The 17,082-nt window shown below is 46.9% G+C and overlaps 1 protein-coding gene and 1 long non-coding RNA gene across 2 annotated transcripts; one reads left to right on the top strand and one right to left on the bottom strand.

The window, feature by feature from the left end:
* Positions 1-509: 509 nt before the first annotated feature.
* LOC142748330 (uncharacterized) lies at positions 510-1,507 on the bottom strand. Its single transcript, XR_012882230.1, has 3 exons — positions 1,439-1,507; positions 1,304-1,363; positions 510-686 (listed from the first exon to the last, which is right to left on the bottom strand). It is a non-coding gene; the product is annotated as an uncharacterized LOC142748330 (long non-coding RNA).
* Positions 1,508-8,545: 7,038 nt separating this feature from the next.
* LOC142748329 (uncharacterized) lies at positions 8,546-9,890 on the top strand. The gene is made up of 2 exons (XM_075855421.1): positions 8,546-8,994; positions 9,110-9,890. Exons 1-2 carry the CDS (start codon positions 8,819-8,821, stop codon positions 9,771-9,773), a joined length of 840 nt encoding a protein of 279 aa, XP_075711536.1. The 5' UTR covers positions 8,546-8,818; the 3' UTR covers positions 9,774-9,890.
* Positions 9,891-17,082: the final 7,192 nt, after the last annotated feature.

Here is a 17,082-nt window from a genome sequence, read left to right as displayed (position 1 = left end):
AATATTCTTGGCAATCAAAACTTGAGCAATTGCCCACCAACATAGCGAACGTTCCGAAACCAAACAAAGAGGAAATCATCAGCCAGCATCAAACCAGATTTTACATTTACAATCTAATTTACAGTCTGTAAGTTTTATCTAAGTTTTCTATTGAATGCACTCAATATATTTCTGAAAGAAAAAAATAAATAAAATAGTTCTGTTACTCACTTGTGTGTTTATATTATTATTATTATCTTTAATTTGGTTTATGGGTAATGTATGCTACGGTTTAATTTTTTGATTACATTTTAATAGAATGTTTCATAATACAAAATAAAACATGTGATTATATAGAATGAAGTACAAACTGAAAAATTACATCTAAAAAAAACAAGAGTATTTAAAAAAATATTTTTATTTTATTTTAAATAACATAAAACAATACTAGCATAACTGTAAATAATTAGAAATTAGATAATTTAACAGTCTTTTAGGTAATTAGACATTAGAAATTCAAACTTGTTGTCATTGAACCAGTGGCATGACCAGCAAACCACCTGAAGCCAGTATATCTTCCACTTGGATCCGGGTATTTTTCACGTATTTTTCTAACTACACAGGAAGGTATTGGAATACGGTGTCCTTGACCAAGAAATCCATAGACCATACTTATAAATTTACGATAAGCAGCATGTCGAAGTTGTCTGTGAAAGATACCATAAACATTTTTTTAAATAAACGCAATCAATATATTTTCAGCTTCAGCAGTCTATTCAATATTTGTAAAGAATTACAAATCTAAAAACATACACAATTGACATACATCAATAGCAATATTTTAATTTAAAAAAAATTGTAGACTAACCGATTTTCATTCCTTTCAAATCCACGTTGAGTCAATTCCCCAACAAATTGAATTAGTTCTATGAGATAGTCTCTTGACAATATTGAGCGCTGAAATGCTTCATTTTCCGTTATGCAGTTAGTACTTTCTAACATACTGTCTATGGCGCAAAATTCTTTACAGCATAGACTTTCCTCCACACGTGGCATAATCTGACAACAACCACAATTACACCAATTGGTGTTCAGCAGCCTTCCCTCTGTATCCTCTGTTGTACTTGGACGGACCTCATTTGGCCCCCAACGTGGATCATTTTGAAAGCACCAAGGGTTTAGTCTATTTTCAGAATCGATACGTTCCCTTAGTCTTTCTAAAAGTGCTTGTAATCCTTATTGAAAATAATAAAAATATATATATTTATAATACTTTTTGTGAAATATTTGGCGTTTTATTCTAAAAAAATTTAAATGATCTTACCAGATTCAAGCTGTTATTCAGTACAATAGCAATGGCTGATGTATCATCTTCAGATGTTTCCTAAAAGAAGGATTATTAATGTTATTTTGTAGAAATTATAACTACAATAAATAAAAAATAAAATATTACTCTTACATCAAGGGAAGGTTGAACATCAGAATCAGAATCTATGTTCTCTGATTCAGCGACACTGCTTGAATCCTCTTGAGACTATAAAAAAAGAATAAAAAAATATATTAAAACTGCCAAAGTATATATAAATTAAAATTAAAAAAACATAAATAACAAAGAGATCATCCTTAGGCCCGATGCACATGAACGTGAAAATGCCCGGAATTACGGGCCCATAGACTTGTATCGGCCACGTGTACTTTCCCGTTTGCTTACGGGATGTTGCCCGGGCCTTAGAAAAAAAAAGAAAATGTCCTATTTCAGGCCGTACTTATGGCACGGGCAGGCCCATAGAAGTTTATGGGGCTCCCGTAATTACGGGTGGCTATGTTTGTTGCTAGGAGACGTCAGGGGATAGTCACTGTCCAGGGTGCTGAAATTGTTAAACGATCAGTGCGGGATAGAGAGAAGTGGCTGCACTGATAGCCAGTAAATCTTTGAGCACCCTGGACAGTGAGTACCATGCGTGGCGCTCACAGAAACCTACAAAAAATAGTTAATACTTAACCAGAACTACCTGTTTCTTCCTCCTGTGCGGCCTCCCGGGATGACGTTTCAGCCCATGTGACCACTGCAGCCAATCACTGGCTGCAGCGGTAACATGGACTGCCGCGTTATCCAGGTAGGTCGTACTGGATGTCAAAAGAGGGACGCGTCACCAAGACAACAGCCGGGGTACGTATGAACTAGTTTTACTTACAATCATTGCGTTCCGCTGCGTAAAATCTGGCCAAAATGGCTGCCCCTTCTCTCCATACAGCACTGATAGAGAGAAGGGCCTGCCGATTAGTGCAGTGCTATTTTGTAGAGAGAACGTGCCCGGTGGAATACTGGTGAAAACGGGCCCGTATTTACGGGCACGGGTCCATATATACTGGTGTAATACTGGTGGAATACGTGGGACAAAGTACCCGTATTTACGCCAGTATTTACGGGAAGAAAAAAACATCAGTTCGTGTACATGGGGCCTTAGTTATCAAAATTAGAATTACATGAATCGTATTCAAAAGAACTAATTTGGTGCTCAAGGAGATTGTTTGGTTGTCACGCCACGTATGTCAGACTGAATAACTCAGACATCATAATGTGAGAGTTGGTCAGGTTGTGATGCCATGCCATACAGCATACCTTCCAACTTTTGAATTTGGTAGAGTGACATTTTAAGCCACGCACCCTAACAACGCCCAATATCCCGCCTAAGCACATCAAATCACGGCTGGATCCTTCTGCAAATAACAAGCGCACATTGTCACTGCGGATCTCTAGACTGTCGGGAAATCACAGATATTATGGATCCGGGTATATCGTTTTTGTGTTACTTTTCCTATCTTGGGTATAACATTTGCTCATCACGTCGGCAGCAGCTGCAGGACAAACCAAAAGGCTGAGAACAATGAAAGTCCAGAGGGAGACCCTGTGGTGGATGACTTTTCAGTTCACAGGTAGCAGAGTTCCATGATGGGGAATTTGTTTTCCTGTTGTGTAACTCTGCTACCTGTCAATGGAAAAATCAGCTGCCAGAGTGAAAAATATTTCCACACAGAGGAGTACCGCAAAGAAACACCTGGGAATCAGACATGATGGACTAACATTTTTCCCTGTGGTGGATGACTTTTCAGTTGACAGGTAGCAGAGTTACATGAAGGGGAATTATTTTTCATCGATGGCTAATTCGGAGCGCTGCTTCCCTTTAGTTTTTTCTTGCTCACTGTGAATCTCCGACACAGGATGCAGCGGCGATTCGCAGGTATTGCTCCTTTTCTCCCAATTCACTTCAATGTTAGAATTCAATTTTTTTTATTTTACATATATATAAAATACAGTATTTAAAACTAAGACTGTATAAACAGTTAATATACATTTAGAAAACTTATAATTATAAAAACCAAACTTTACGTACCATCATATAGGGTGAGTGTTGTTTAAAAACGCAGATATCCAGTGATTTCAGCTTGTGCTATCAGTAATAGAATGAGAGCACCAAAATGAAGACTGAGATTGCAGAAGTTAGTAGAGCTGGGTGTAGTAGGCGGAGCAAGTGCACTGCTGCATGCACATTGCATGCTGGGACTAGAGCAGTGCATGCAGGGAGGAGAAACACAGGAAGAGAAGAGGAATGAACTTACTGAGCAAAAAAACCTCTCATGCACTGGCGTAGCTATAGGGGTCGCAGCGGTCGCAATTACGACTGGGCCCCAAAGCCAGGGGGGCCCACGGCCCCCCGCACCACATCAATAAAAAGTTACTATAGTAACTCGGGCCGCGGGCCCCTGTTACTATAGTAACATACTTTACTTACCTTCCTGGTTCCGGATCGCAGCGGAGGTCCTGACGTCAAGCGCTGTGCGCAGCGCATGACGTCACAGCGCTATGCCGCCGCGCACAGCATCGAGACTACAGAACTCCCGCCGCGGCCGAAGAGGAAGGTAAGGTTAGCCCTGACTGGCGGCGTCCGACTCCCGGGACCCGCCAATCAGCTGTTTTGAAGGGGCCGCAGCACTCGTACGAGAGCTGCTCCCCTTCATTCCGGTCACACTGTGAATCGGTGTCGGCGATTCACAGTATGGGCGAGTAGTGAAATGAAGGGGCCGCAGCTCTCGTACGAGTGCTGCGGCCCCTTCAAAACAGCTGATTTGCGGGTCCCGGGCGACACATCAGCTATTGATGGCCTATCCTGTGGATAGGCCATCAATGTTTAGGGACTGCACAACCCCTAAGCCTACGATGTAGCAGGCTTAGGGAGCCCATGAGACAGGATCACAGATTGTGTGATCCTGTCTGCTGGGCCCTGTATCTAAGCCAATCACATGGTAGGCTTAGATACATGGCCCATGCGTGATCCTGTCTGCTGGGCCCTGTATCTAAGCCTACCACACTGTAGGTTTAGATACAGGGCCCCAGCACACAGTAATCTTATACTGTATAAGATTACTGTCTGCTGGACCCTGTATCTAAGCCTACCTTGTGGTAGGCTTAGATACAGGGTCCCACAGACAGTATCACACATGGGCCCTGTATCTAAGCCTTAGGGTATGTGCACAGACACTAATTACGTCCGTAATTGACGGACGTATTTCGGCCGCAAGTCCCGGACCGAACACAGTGCAGGGAGCCGGGCTCCTAGCATCATAGTTATGTACGATGCTAGGAGTCCCTGCCTCGCTGCAGGACAACTGTCCCGTACTGTAATCATGTTTTCAGTACGGGACAGTTGTCCTGCAGCGAGGCAGGGACTCCTAGCGTCGTACATAAGTATGATGCTAGGAGCCCGGCTCCCTGCACTGTGTTCGGTCCGGTACTTGCGGCCGAAATACGTCCGTCAATTACGGACGTAATTAGTGTGTGTGCACATACCCTAACACATGTGTTACTAATCATTTTTTGTGTGTTTTCTTACAGGTTCGGTCGTTGGACTACGGCGGATTCCAGGACTACTTCGATGACAGCTTTTTTTTTATTAATAAAATGGTTAATGAGGGTTGTGTGGGTTTTTTTTTTATTTCAATAAAATATTTTTTCTATGTCTTTGTGTTTTTTTTTAAACTATATTACTACCGCCTTAGTAATGGCCGCCGGCTGATTGACAGCATCCATTGCTAAGGCGGGGCTTAGTGTTAGCCGGTGCAGAGGCTAACACTAACCCCCTTTATTACCCCGGTACCCACCGCCACCAGGGGTGCTGGGAAGAGCCGGGTACGATCCAGTACCTGACCATCTGTAGTGATGGTCGGCCACTGGGGTGGCCGCAGGCTGGTATTATCAGGAGGGGAAAGGCCAAAAACAGTGGCCCTTCCCATCCTGGTAATGCTGCCTGCTGCTGCTTTATTGTATCTGGCTGGTTATGAAAATGGGGGGGACCCCACGTCATTTAAAAAAAATAAAAATAAAAAATAATTGGAAAGAACGATGTCGGGTCCCCCCCAATTTTCATAACCAGCCAGATACAACACAGCAGGCAGCATTACAAGGGTGGGAAGGGCCACTGTTTTTGGCCTTCCCCAGCCTAAGGGTATGTTCACACGAGGGCGTCCGTTACGGCTGAAATTACGGGGATGTTTCAGCCTGAAAACATCCCCGTAATTTCAGCCGTACCGGCATGTGCAGGCGCTTGAGCGCCGCGTCAATTACGGCCGGAATTAGCGCTGCTATTCATTGGAGTCAATGAATAACGGCTCTAATTACGGCCAAAGAAGTGACAGGTCACTTCTTTGACGCGGGCGTCTATTTACGCGCCGTTATTTGACAGCGGCGCGTAAATTACGCCTCGTGTGAACAGACAAACGTCTGCCCATTGCTTTCAATGGGCAGATGTTTGTCAGCGCTATTGAGGCGCTATTTTCGGGCGTAATTCGGGGCAAAAACGCCCGAATTACGTCCGTAAATAGGCCGTGTGAACATACCCTAATACTACCAGCCTGCGGCCACCCAGGTGCCTGCCCGTCACTACAGATGGTCGGGTACTGGTTTGTACCCGGCTCTTCCCAGTACCCCTGGTGGCGGTGGGTACCAGGGTAATAATGGGGGTTAGTGTAGCCTCTGCACCGGCTAACATTAAGCCCCGCCTTAGTAATGGAGGTTGTCAATCAGCCAGCGGCCATTACTAAGGCGGTGATAATAAAGTTTAAAAAGATACAAGCACATAGAAAAAATATTTTATTGAAATAAAAAAACACAACCCTCATTAACTATTTTATTGAGACTAAAAAAAAAGGCCGTCATTGAAGTCCTCGTATCCGAAGTCCAACAACCGAACCTGTAAAAAAACACAAACACACAAAAATAATCAGTAACACATAAAGAAGCAAAATTATTATTCTTACCTGTCCTGGGTCCAGCGCTGGAGCCGCAATGTCAGCGTGCTGGGCCCTGTATCTAATCCTATCATGTGTGATACAGTCTGCTGAGTTGTGTATCTAATCCAATCATGTATGATACTGTCTGCTGGGCCCTATATCTAATCCGATCATGTGTGATACTGTCTGCTGAGCCACTGTATTTAATCCTATCATGTGTGATACTGTCTGCTGAGCCACTGTATCTAATCCTATCATGTGTGGTACTGTCTGCTGAGCCACTGTATCTAATCCTGTCATGTGTGATACTGTCTGCTGAGCCACTGTATCTAATCCTATCATGTGTGGTACTGTCTGCTGAGCCACTGTATCTAATCCTATCATGTGTGGTGCTGTCTGCTGAGCCACTGTATCTAATCCTATCATGTGTGATACTGTCTGCTGGGCCACTGTATCTAATCCTATCATGTGTGATACTATCTGCTGGGCCACTGTATATAATCCTATCATGTGTGATACTGTCTGCTGAGCTGTGTATCTAATCCTATCATGTGTGATACTGCCTTCTGAGCCACTGTAATCCTATCCATAGTTTATAGGGTCGTAGTGCTATAGATATGCTATGCTGTCTCATATACACACATTTTTTTTTGGGGCGGACACATATGTATTGGGGCTATTTCCCGGACATTTTAAGCCCTGAGGGTATGTTCACACGGCAGCGTCTGTTATGGCTGAAATTACTGTGCTGTTTTCAGGAGAAAACAGCACCGTAATTTCAGCCGTAATTGCATGTGCAGGCGTCTTTTGCTGCGTCCATTACGGAAGTAATTGAAGCTGGTTTTCCATGGAGTCCATGGAAAACGGCTCCATTTACGTCTGAAGAAGTGACAGGCACTTTTTTACGCGCCGCCTTTTGACAGCGGCGCGTAAAAAAAAATGACCGTCGGCACAGAACATCGTAAGACCCATTCAAATGAATGGGCAGATGTTTTCCGACGCTTTTGAGCCGCATTTTCTGACGTAATTCAATGCTAAAACGCCCGAATTACGTCCGTAAATAGGGTGTGTGAACTCAGCCTTAGTGACGCCCCGGCTGCTAGTGTTGCATTGTTGGGTCACTTAGGAGACCCAGCGATGCAGCTGAAAGCGGACCGTCGGCCATGAGAAGTTTGCGGGGGGGGGGGGCCCAGTAAGAATTTTTGCATCGGGGCCCATGAGCCTCTAGCTACGCCCCTGCTCTCATGGTAAACAATAGGGAGTAGTGTTACTAAAAACATTTATTATCAAGAAGCTCCTGCACGCTCTGGACAGGTAAGTACACAAAGGGTGTTGACCACCCTTACAACTATGCAGTCTCTATGGTTACAGACTACAAACAACCTCTATGTATAGACACTCGGTGTACACTTTCTGCAGTATATTTCATTAGTACTGCACAAAGATGAATGAGGGCCAATGTGTACAAAGAATTAGGGGAGCATTGTGTATATAATATATAAACTGTCATAGCCTAGATACTATCTGCTAAATACTATAGTATATGCCTTTGTTTTATTTGATATATCCTAAAAAGGCCAAAAATCTTCCATCGTGTCCGAGGCATTTTGAGATTCTAGCCATGAATCTGTTAACTGTGCAACTACACCCAAGTCTGCTCAATGCCAAGTGAACACTTGCTTTACAATATCTGGCAGACTAAAGAGCAAATTTCTGTTTGCAGGATGCCAGAAGAACTGTGCAGTGCCAACAGAAAAGGTTCTGTCACCAGTTTAAGGCCTCATTTACACGAGCGTAATATACGCGCGTGCGACGCGCGTGCTTTTCACGCGTGTCGTACGCACCTATATTACTCTATGGGGAAGTGCAGAGGATGCGTGAATTTTGCGCAGCGCGAGTGCGTTGCGTAAAACTCACGACATGTTCTATAATCGTGCGTTTTTCGCGCATCACGCACCCATTGAAGTCAATAGGTGCGTGAAAACAACGCATGACACACGGACGCTCCTGCGTTGCATGCGCGAAAATCACGCAAGAGTTGTTATGTCCATGAAAAAGAGTCTATAAAGCTGGACAAAGCAAACAAAAACCAGGAAGTGCCTGCGTTTCCACTGCGAGGGGGCAAGCCTAGTGAGTGCCTGGAGACTGTGTGAAGGTATCTTCCTCTGTGTGAATCATCTTCTGCCATGCCGCGCGGGATGGACGTAGAGCGCCTCATCCTCCTTGTCCAGGAGCATCCTGCGATCTGGGACACGCGCTCGGAGGCGTACCACAACCGGACGGTCAAGGAGGACGCCTGGGAGGTGGTCGCCAAGAACCTTTTCGAGCAGGAGTGGGAGTGCACGAACCCGGGACCGCAGTCGGTTGGGTGAGTACCAGGCATTTTCTGTCAATGCCTGTGATCCCTATAGAAGACCTGGGGCCCTGTATGTGTCTTCTGCGCATTAGCACGAGGAACTTTGGTGGAGCAGGCGCATCACCGTGTACCACGTCATTGGCAGTGCAGGGCCCATCATTTAGAAGTGAGAGGTGATAGTTCTGATGCCGTGTTATGTGTTTTTTTAATCCAACAGTCCAAGATATCAAAACACGGTGGCGGAGCTGCCGTGACCAATTTCGGAGAGAAATGGGTGAAAGGGGACGCAGCGGGGATGGCGCATCTCGCAAGCGACCCTATATCTATACCAAGCAGCTGATGTTCTTGAAGGACATCATGGAGATGCGCACGTAAGAGTTTCTGCCTTTGCATGTGTCTAATGTGTGTTTGCCCATGTCCTGTTTGCCAACGTGTTGGTGTGGGCATTGTTCAATATTCTGTTCTAACGTTATTTTCTCCTTCTAGAACCACCGACAATTTGGAGGACACCGCAGAGGAGACAGACGTTGGCGAGTCTCTGCCAGAACCTCCTGCTGCCAATGTCCTGCCGCCCAGCCCAGAGCCGACACCCCAGGAGCCCGCCCCTGGGCAGTCTGCAGGGGCCGTCGCCTCTCCAGCAGAGGAGCGCCCCGTGCGTGCCCGCACTCGCCATGCCCGTGCTCAACAGGCCTCCACAGCTGCCCAGGTAGATACCCGTGTCCTGGAGTATCTAAGGCGAGCCGCTGATGAGGACGGGGACGACGCCTTTGGCCGATGCATTGTTCCCCTCCTCCGGCTGGTCCCCATGGACCGTATGGGCCATCTGCAGGCGTCGATCGTAACATTGATCGACGCTTCCAGACCGCCCCACAATCCTAACGTGTGCTTCACGGCCATAGAACAGTGGCGCAGTTCAGCCATGCCGGCCACCACACCCCAGGTGCCTGGCCCATTCCACCCAGCCCCCCAGATGCCACGCCCGCATCCGTACATGCGCCCTACGGCTCCCCACGTCCCTGGGCAAACATACCACCCCCAACATCAGCACCACTATGCTGGCGAGGAACAACCTACACAGCTCCAGGTCCAGCATAGTGGTGCTGAAATGCAGGCGTATTCGTCCCCGGGCCACCAGTACCAACACCTCTGAGTGTGTTGGTGGCATGATTTTTGGACGCCACAGTTGGGTGTGGTGCAGGGCTGCCAACTTGCCGTTCTTTTGTTTGTTGGATGTGTATTATTATACACCATGTTGGTGTTTTTGTTTTGATGCGAAATCTGCGTGTTTTGGCAAAACACAGTAGTAAAAAATTTCATGTTTAATGGTTGGATTTCGTGTTGTTATTCATTGATACTACACAACACAAGGTTTGGGCCACATTTCCTTTGCCTAGACTCTCACACACTTCTTGGATTTTGGTCCAATGCATACACACGTGATATGAGGTTTTAGTTAATCTCTCGGGGTTTGACATGGTTTGCAAGAGGTGCGAACGTTTAGGTGCTGTCATGGGCTCCGAAACAAACTAAGTACACTTGCAATTGGACTTTCCTAACTTTAGGCCACACAACATTATATCGCCAGAAAGAAAGTTGCCAACTGTCAAAAGTCCTGCTCAAACCCCGACAGATGTAAGCTCGCAACCCGCGTCAAGGGTCCTCATGTTTTGCGAGTCCCTAACCCAACACGAACACCAAAAAAAACGAAAATAACTGGTCACATGTGACGTGTGTAGTGAAGCCGCCAAACAACAGACAACCCTTCAAAGGTCATCACGCCCCCACGGTGCGGCTCCTGATGGGCACTCAAAATATGCCGCCAAAGAATCCCGCACTCGAAGGCCGGAAGAGAGAGATCGGCCGAGAGGAATAACCGGGACAGTGTGGCTGGTGCCTGCATGTGTTAGGATATATTCTGCATCAAAGGTAGCATCATTAATGCGGCAGAAGTAATGATGAACGACACACGCTTGTATAACACGTGTGACATTCTGCATGGACAATTGCATTGTCGTCAGAAAGACACGCCACCTGTTCGACATAATGCCAAAGGCACATTCCACACATCGACGAGCTCGGCCTAGGCGGAGATTGAACATGCGACGACGGTCATCCAAGCCCCTTCTCGCAAAAGGACGCATGACTTGCCTTGTCAGTGCAAACCCCTCATCCGCCACGATGACATACGGGATTGGGGGGCCGCTGGAGCCCGGGAGGATGGAAGGTTCCGGCACCGCCAGTCGATTATTCACGAGTCGCTTCCCCATTCTTGATGAACGGAATATGCGGGCATCTGCCGAGCTTCCATACGAGCCGATGTCAACAATAGTGAAACAATAATTCGTGTCCGCCAAGGCTAACAATACCATAGAAAAATACTGCTTGTAGTTATAGTATTGCGAGCCACTGCGTGGGGGCTTTCTCACACGAATGTGTTTGCCGTCTAGGGCACCAATGCAATTTGGAAATTCACTTGCTCTAAGAAATCCCTCTGAAATACTTAGCCACTGTTCTGTCGTGGGCTGAGGCATGACCGTGCTCTTTAACCTCTGCCACAACACGACACAGGTGGATGTGACAATGAACGAAATGGTGGTCACTCCCAAAAGAAATTCAAAATGTAACGAATGATAACTATTGCCTGTGGCCAGAAATCTAGAAAACAACGAGAAAGAAAAAGAAAGCCACAACACATGTTAGGGGGGGGGGGGGCTGGTAAAGTAGACAGTGTCATTGACTAAGTAATAGCAGCTGCACACATACCTCAAGGTCACAAGCAGCCGTTCCTCGGGTGAAATGCAGCGTCTCATGTTGGTATTCTTGTAGGTGAGACCAGAGCGAGTTTGCTCAAGCAGAAGGTCAAATGTGGCCACAGACAAGCGGCAGAAGGCTCGAAATTTATCAGGATGCCGTCGTAAGTCCTCATACAGGCTATGGAAATGGCCTTTTATCGTACGTTGGGCCACAAGTGGATGAACCCAAATGCGACATCTTACAGGCGTCTGGTGCTGCAGCATGGGTCGACGCTCCCCAAACCGACGTGAGATCATCCAGGCAAGAAGCACACGTGCCAGCGACTGAGAAGGCATAATTGTGGCGTGTCAAGGCGATTCCAACGTCAATGGAGAAACACACACTGTGGTTTCTGCAGAGGCGGAAATAAGGTGCAAAACAGGCTTCTCCCAGCAAGCAGGGGTTGGGCCAGCTGGCCTATTTGTAGGCTGGAGTCACATTAAGCCCCTCTGCGTTTTTTACGTGCGATGCAAACGCTAGTCGTGCGCGCGTTTTAAACGCAACAACGCTGCGTATACGCAGTGCATACGCAATACCAACGCGCGCAAAACGCAGAATTTTTATTTTTATTTTCACCAAGTGGGCGTTGTAAAGAAAGGTGTATGACGCTGACCAATCAGCATCATACACTTCTCTTCATTCATGCCCAGCTTTATTCACAGCACGGCGCGTTCTCGCAAGATCACGCTGTGACGTCACCTACTCCCACAGTTCCTCCACCGGAGCTACGGGAGAATGACCAGACATCGGCTCCAGACGTGCCAGGACGATTATCCTCCTCAGCAGCAGTCCTGGCACGGCTGGAGGCGATGTCTGTTCAGTCTTACGTCGCTCCAGTGAAGGAACTGCGGGAGTAAATGACGTCACAGCATGAAATCGTGAGATCACGCTGTGCTGTGAATAAATATGGGCATGTATGAAGAGAAGTGTATGACGCTGATTAGTCAGCGTCATACACTTTTATTTACAACGCCCACTTGGTGAAACGAAAAAGAAAACCGCAGAGTTGGGCATTTAGTAAAGATTAGCATAAATGTAAAAATGATCAGAACGTTGTCACTAATAAACGTTTTTCAAAAAAAACAAAACAGTAGTTATCGACATCAAAGCGTTTATTAGATTAGGTAGGAGATAGAGAAGTATCTGGTGACAGAGCCTCTTTAAGGGTATATTCAGACATTGCAGTCAGATCACATCTTTATTATACTGTTTACTGCAAACTGCAACAAAATGCTGCGGTTGTTACGAAATGTTGTCCAAAACGCTGCACTGTGCTGTGATTTCGAGGTAATAAATCAGAGTCTGCCCTAATTCTCTAGTTGTTCTTAAGTCTCGCAGCCTTCAGTAATGTCATAGTTATTCCGCTCGCTCTGTAAGGCGTGGCTCTAAATGACACATCTGCGCTTAGATTTCGTAAAACTGACCTTTGTACACAAATCACATGAGCAGTTCCGAGTTCGTGTTGCATTCCCATACAAGAGCAAAGAATGTAATGGGAGCCGGTCAATTGTGTTCACTTCAATGAAGCTGAGCTGCAATCCCAAATATTTTTTACCAATTTTGTTTTCGTATATTCATGTTTCAGCTATATTATGTTATTACTCGTGGGATGTATTAATTGTATCACGCTCTGGCTTACTGGCCCATCTGTGATGTTATCCTATATCCTATGTTACATGTTATTTGTCATTTTGCTGTGTTTCAAATAAAGAATAAAAAATGGAAACCTGCAGTTACATGGCTAGGGCTGGTCTCGAATAAATAGACCTCAAACGTGGGTTCCCTGCCCTTAAATGTACATAATAGACAGATATTTTTCTTATAAAAATAGACCACATGTAGACCTGGTGCAGATTAGATTCGGGTACCAATGAGACCCCTGTAAATAAATATTAAAAAAGGCTATCAATTTGACTTTGAAATACTAATGTCACGTAATCCCTTCCTGGGACTCCCTCTGTCTTCAGGACGTCGAGAGTCACTCGCTCGGGCATCGCCCGGCCTGGCAGACTGAGGCAGTCTGCAGCCAATAGGAGAACAGGAGTGTCAGGCCAATCAAAGCCTGACTGATGTTCCTGAGCTCACGCCCTCTCCTTATTTAGTTCAGCCTGGGGTAGTAGGCCTTTGCATGTAATTAGAGTTACCTAGCCTGGTACTTTCCCTTGTTTCAGACTCCCCTTAGCGACTTGACTCCTTTGTGACCCCTGACCCCGGCTGGACTCCTGACTTTTCTTTGCCTTCTGACTTTTGTTTTTCCACACTCTCCCGGTTTGACCCTGCGCGCCTGTCTCTGCCTTTTGCGCCCGGACTTTTCCGTGGCGCAATTGCCCTTCCTCTCCCTCTGTGTATTTCCCAGGTGACCCTTTGTTATTTCGTACTGTCTCTGTCTTATCCGTTTGTCAGTTTCACTTGTACTAGTATAGGGTACGCTGCCCAGTTGTGCGCCGTCATTTAGGTCGGGTCGTACAAGTAGGTAGGGACAAAGGTTTGGGAAGAACAGGGACCTCACTGTTTACCGTGTATTTGTTCGTGACAACTAATATATATATGGCCACTTTTAAAATTGGGCTGGAAATCAGCAGAAAATGGCACAATTGGTTTTCAAACTGCAAAAAACAGCAGATCAAAGGGGATTTCCAGCAGCCGGATGTAGCAACAATAGGGACAATAAGCCAAAAATTATATCTTATCTCATCTCTATTTGCTGTTCACTTATACAATCTACTATTCCCTTTTATAATACCTTACAGGATGGGAAAGACTAATGGCCCTTACACTGGGCAATTATGGGGCAGGCGAGTGTTCATATAACGTTCGTTGCCGATAATTGCCTGTGTAAACAGGACAGCGATCAGCAGATGAACGAGCAAACACTCAATCATCTGCTGGTCGTATCCTTTTAAAAAACTAAAAGATTATCGTTGTCGGCAGCACATCTCAATGTGTAAACAAGGAGACGCTCTGCCGACATGATAATAATGTTTGGGGACGAGCAGTCGGAGTAATGACCGCTCGTCCCCATTTATAGTTCCGTGTGACAGGAGCAATGTCTCGTTGATCGGCGCTCGCTGCACCAGCCTTAAAGGCCCTTTTACACGGGCCAATGATTGGGCAAACGAGCATTCATATGAACCTTCGTTCCTAATGATTGCCCAGTGTAAACGATCAGCCAATGACCAACCAACGATCGTATTGTATCGTTGATCGTATAATTTATGCAGCACAAAATATTATCTTGGTGGGTGGCACATCTCCCTGAGAGAGGGAGATGTGCTGCCAACACAATGGAAATGCATGGGGACGAGCGATCTTAGTATTGATCGCTTGTCCGTCCCCATACATAACTGATCATAACTCCTTGTGAACAGAGCAAACGAGCGGTCACGTCGATCGGCGCTCGTTTTTACAGCTCATATTGGTTGATGTAAAAGGACCTTAAAGGGAACCTGTCATCAGCATTTCAAATCAGAAATACCTGGTGGAAGTGGGTGAAAAATAATTTTCATGTAACCTAAAATTATCTTAGTAGTCTTTGTACCTTTAGTATTCAATTTTTTTTAGTCTTCCTATGCCATATGCTAATGAGCATAAAAGAGTAATATCTTCATTTAAAAAGAGTCAAATCTTCATTTGTAAAGAGTCATATCTTCATTCCTCAAGCTTTTCCAAGTTAACCCCGCCTCCTTACTTTTAAGTGACAGCTTACTTTTGATTGACAACATTTAGGGTGGGCGGGGATAAGAAGGGGAACGAACGAGACTGCCGGATTATTACCATAAAAGATGCTAAATGTCTGCAGACCATTATTTATGATCAGAGGAGGAGTTTAAGAGAGGGAATAACGCCGATGAACTTTTGACAGCAGCGGCCAGCGAGGGGTAACTAGAGTTCAATACGTGAAATGCTGGTGACAGGTTCCCTTTAAAGGTCCTTTTACATGGCTCGATATGGGCTGTGAACGAGCGCCGATCAACAAGACCGCTCGTTGATCGGCGCACGTTTGTTTCTTTCACAATGAGCAATTGTAGCGTCCATGGCCGCGGGCCGTCGGCTTCACTCACCTCCCGACGCCCGCAGCCATGGATCCGTGAGCGCTGGTCCCCGTCTCCCTCCTAGGAGACGCCAGCGCTCACTTCCGCTCTGTTCGGCTGTGTCCCGTAGGGTGTGCGCGCACGCTCGCGCCCGGCCTTAAAGGGCCAGCGCGTGCAAATAGGAAATCGTCATCATCCTCAACTGCCACGATTTCCTGGTCTATAAGAAGGCCCCTGGCTTTCTAATCCTTGCCTGAGCGTTGTTCGTTTTCCCAGTCTGTCTTGCAAATGGTCCCTTAGTGTTTCCCGTTCCTGTTGTTACCCGTGCCTTGTTCCCTGTTCCTGTTTCCCGTGCTGTGCCTTAGTATCAAGTCGTGCCACGTCCGGTGTCTTCTGCCACGTCCGGTGTCTTCTGCCACGTCCGGAGGAATCAACCACGTCCTGTGTCATCTGCCACGTCCAGAGGAATCAACCACGTCCTGTGTCATCTGCCACGTCCAGAGGAATCTGCCACGTCCTGTGTCATCTGCCACGTCCGGAGGAATCCGCCACGTCTTGTGTCATCTGCCACATCCGGAGGAATCAGCCATGTCTGGCGCAACCTGCGGCTCCTGTGTCATCCGCCACGTTTGGCGCTGTCTGCTGCAACCATCTCCATCTGTGCCAGAGCTGCGGCCACCGTCCGGACTATCCAGGTACCCTTGTGCGGGACATTGTATCTCTGGGGTTTCCTGTGGTTTGGCCAGCTGCCTCCCCGCTACGGCGGTACGGCCTAGTGGGTCCACTAACCCGCTTCGTGACAGTACGCTCAGCCCATGGACCCCGCTGGTCAACCTGAGACTTTGACGACACAAGCCATGCTGGCCGAGATGGAGGATCTCCAGTCATGACAAGACCAGCTCCTCCTGTCGGTGAACGCCATAGCCCATCGGTAGCTCGCTCCAACCACAGTCGTCTCCACACCCGTTCCTGCAGTTCCTCCTGCTACACTTCCTGTCTGTACCGGTACCAACCCCCTGTCTTTCTTGCCGCTACCTCCACGCTATGACGGAGATCCGAGGTCCTGCAGGGGATTTTTGAATCAGTGCCTGATCCATTTCAGACTACATGCCGGGTCCTTCTGTTCGGATGACGTCAGGATCGCCTTCATCATCTCTCTCCTTACTGGCAAAGCCCTGGCATGGGCTAAACCTCTGTGGGAACATCAGGGACCAGAGACCCGGGACTTGCAGTGCTTCCTACAGACCTTCCGCTCGATCTTTGAGCTGCTGAATTGACCTGGAACAACGAGGCTTTGGTGGCTACATTCTGGCAGGGACTGTCTTCAGGGATCAAGGACGAGCTGGCTGCTCGCGATCTGCCATCTACCCTGGACGATCTATCTTACTCGCCTCCCGGGTTGACATGAGGATCCGGGAATGTTCCCAAGAGGTTCTCCGGGAGAGAGAACTTCCTAGGCTGGATTCTGCTGTCCTGCAATCCCCCTCAGTCGTCCCACCAGAGGATCCAATGCAGGGTAATTATGTCAAATTGTCTACCCAGGAGAGACAACGCAGACGCACTTCTGGACTTTGTTTGTATTGCGGCCGTGGAGGCCATATTGTGCGTTTGTGTCCCCAGAAGCCAGAGAGACCC

This window comes from Rhinoderma darwinii, chromosome 3, assembly GCF_050947455.1.
Source record: "Rhinoderma darwinii isolate aRhiDar2 chromosome 3, aRhiDar2.hap1, whole genome shotgun sequence".
NCBI lineage: Eukaryota > Metazoa > Chordata > Amphibia > Anura > Rhinodermatidae > Rhinoderma > Rhinoderma darwinii.
This window is presented reverse-complemented; position numbering and strand designations above follow the sequence as displayed.

Excerpts from the sequence above, each read along its gene's own strand:
- LOC142748329 (XM_075855421.1), top strand. The coding sequence starts at position 8,819 with ATGTGTTTTTTTAATCCAACAGTCCAAGATATCAAAACACGGTGGCGG. Across the intron at positions 8,995-9,109 it reads GACATCATGGAGATGCGCAC|AACCACCGACAATTTGGAGG; the intron begins GTAAGAGTTTCT and ends TTCTCCTTCTAG.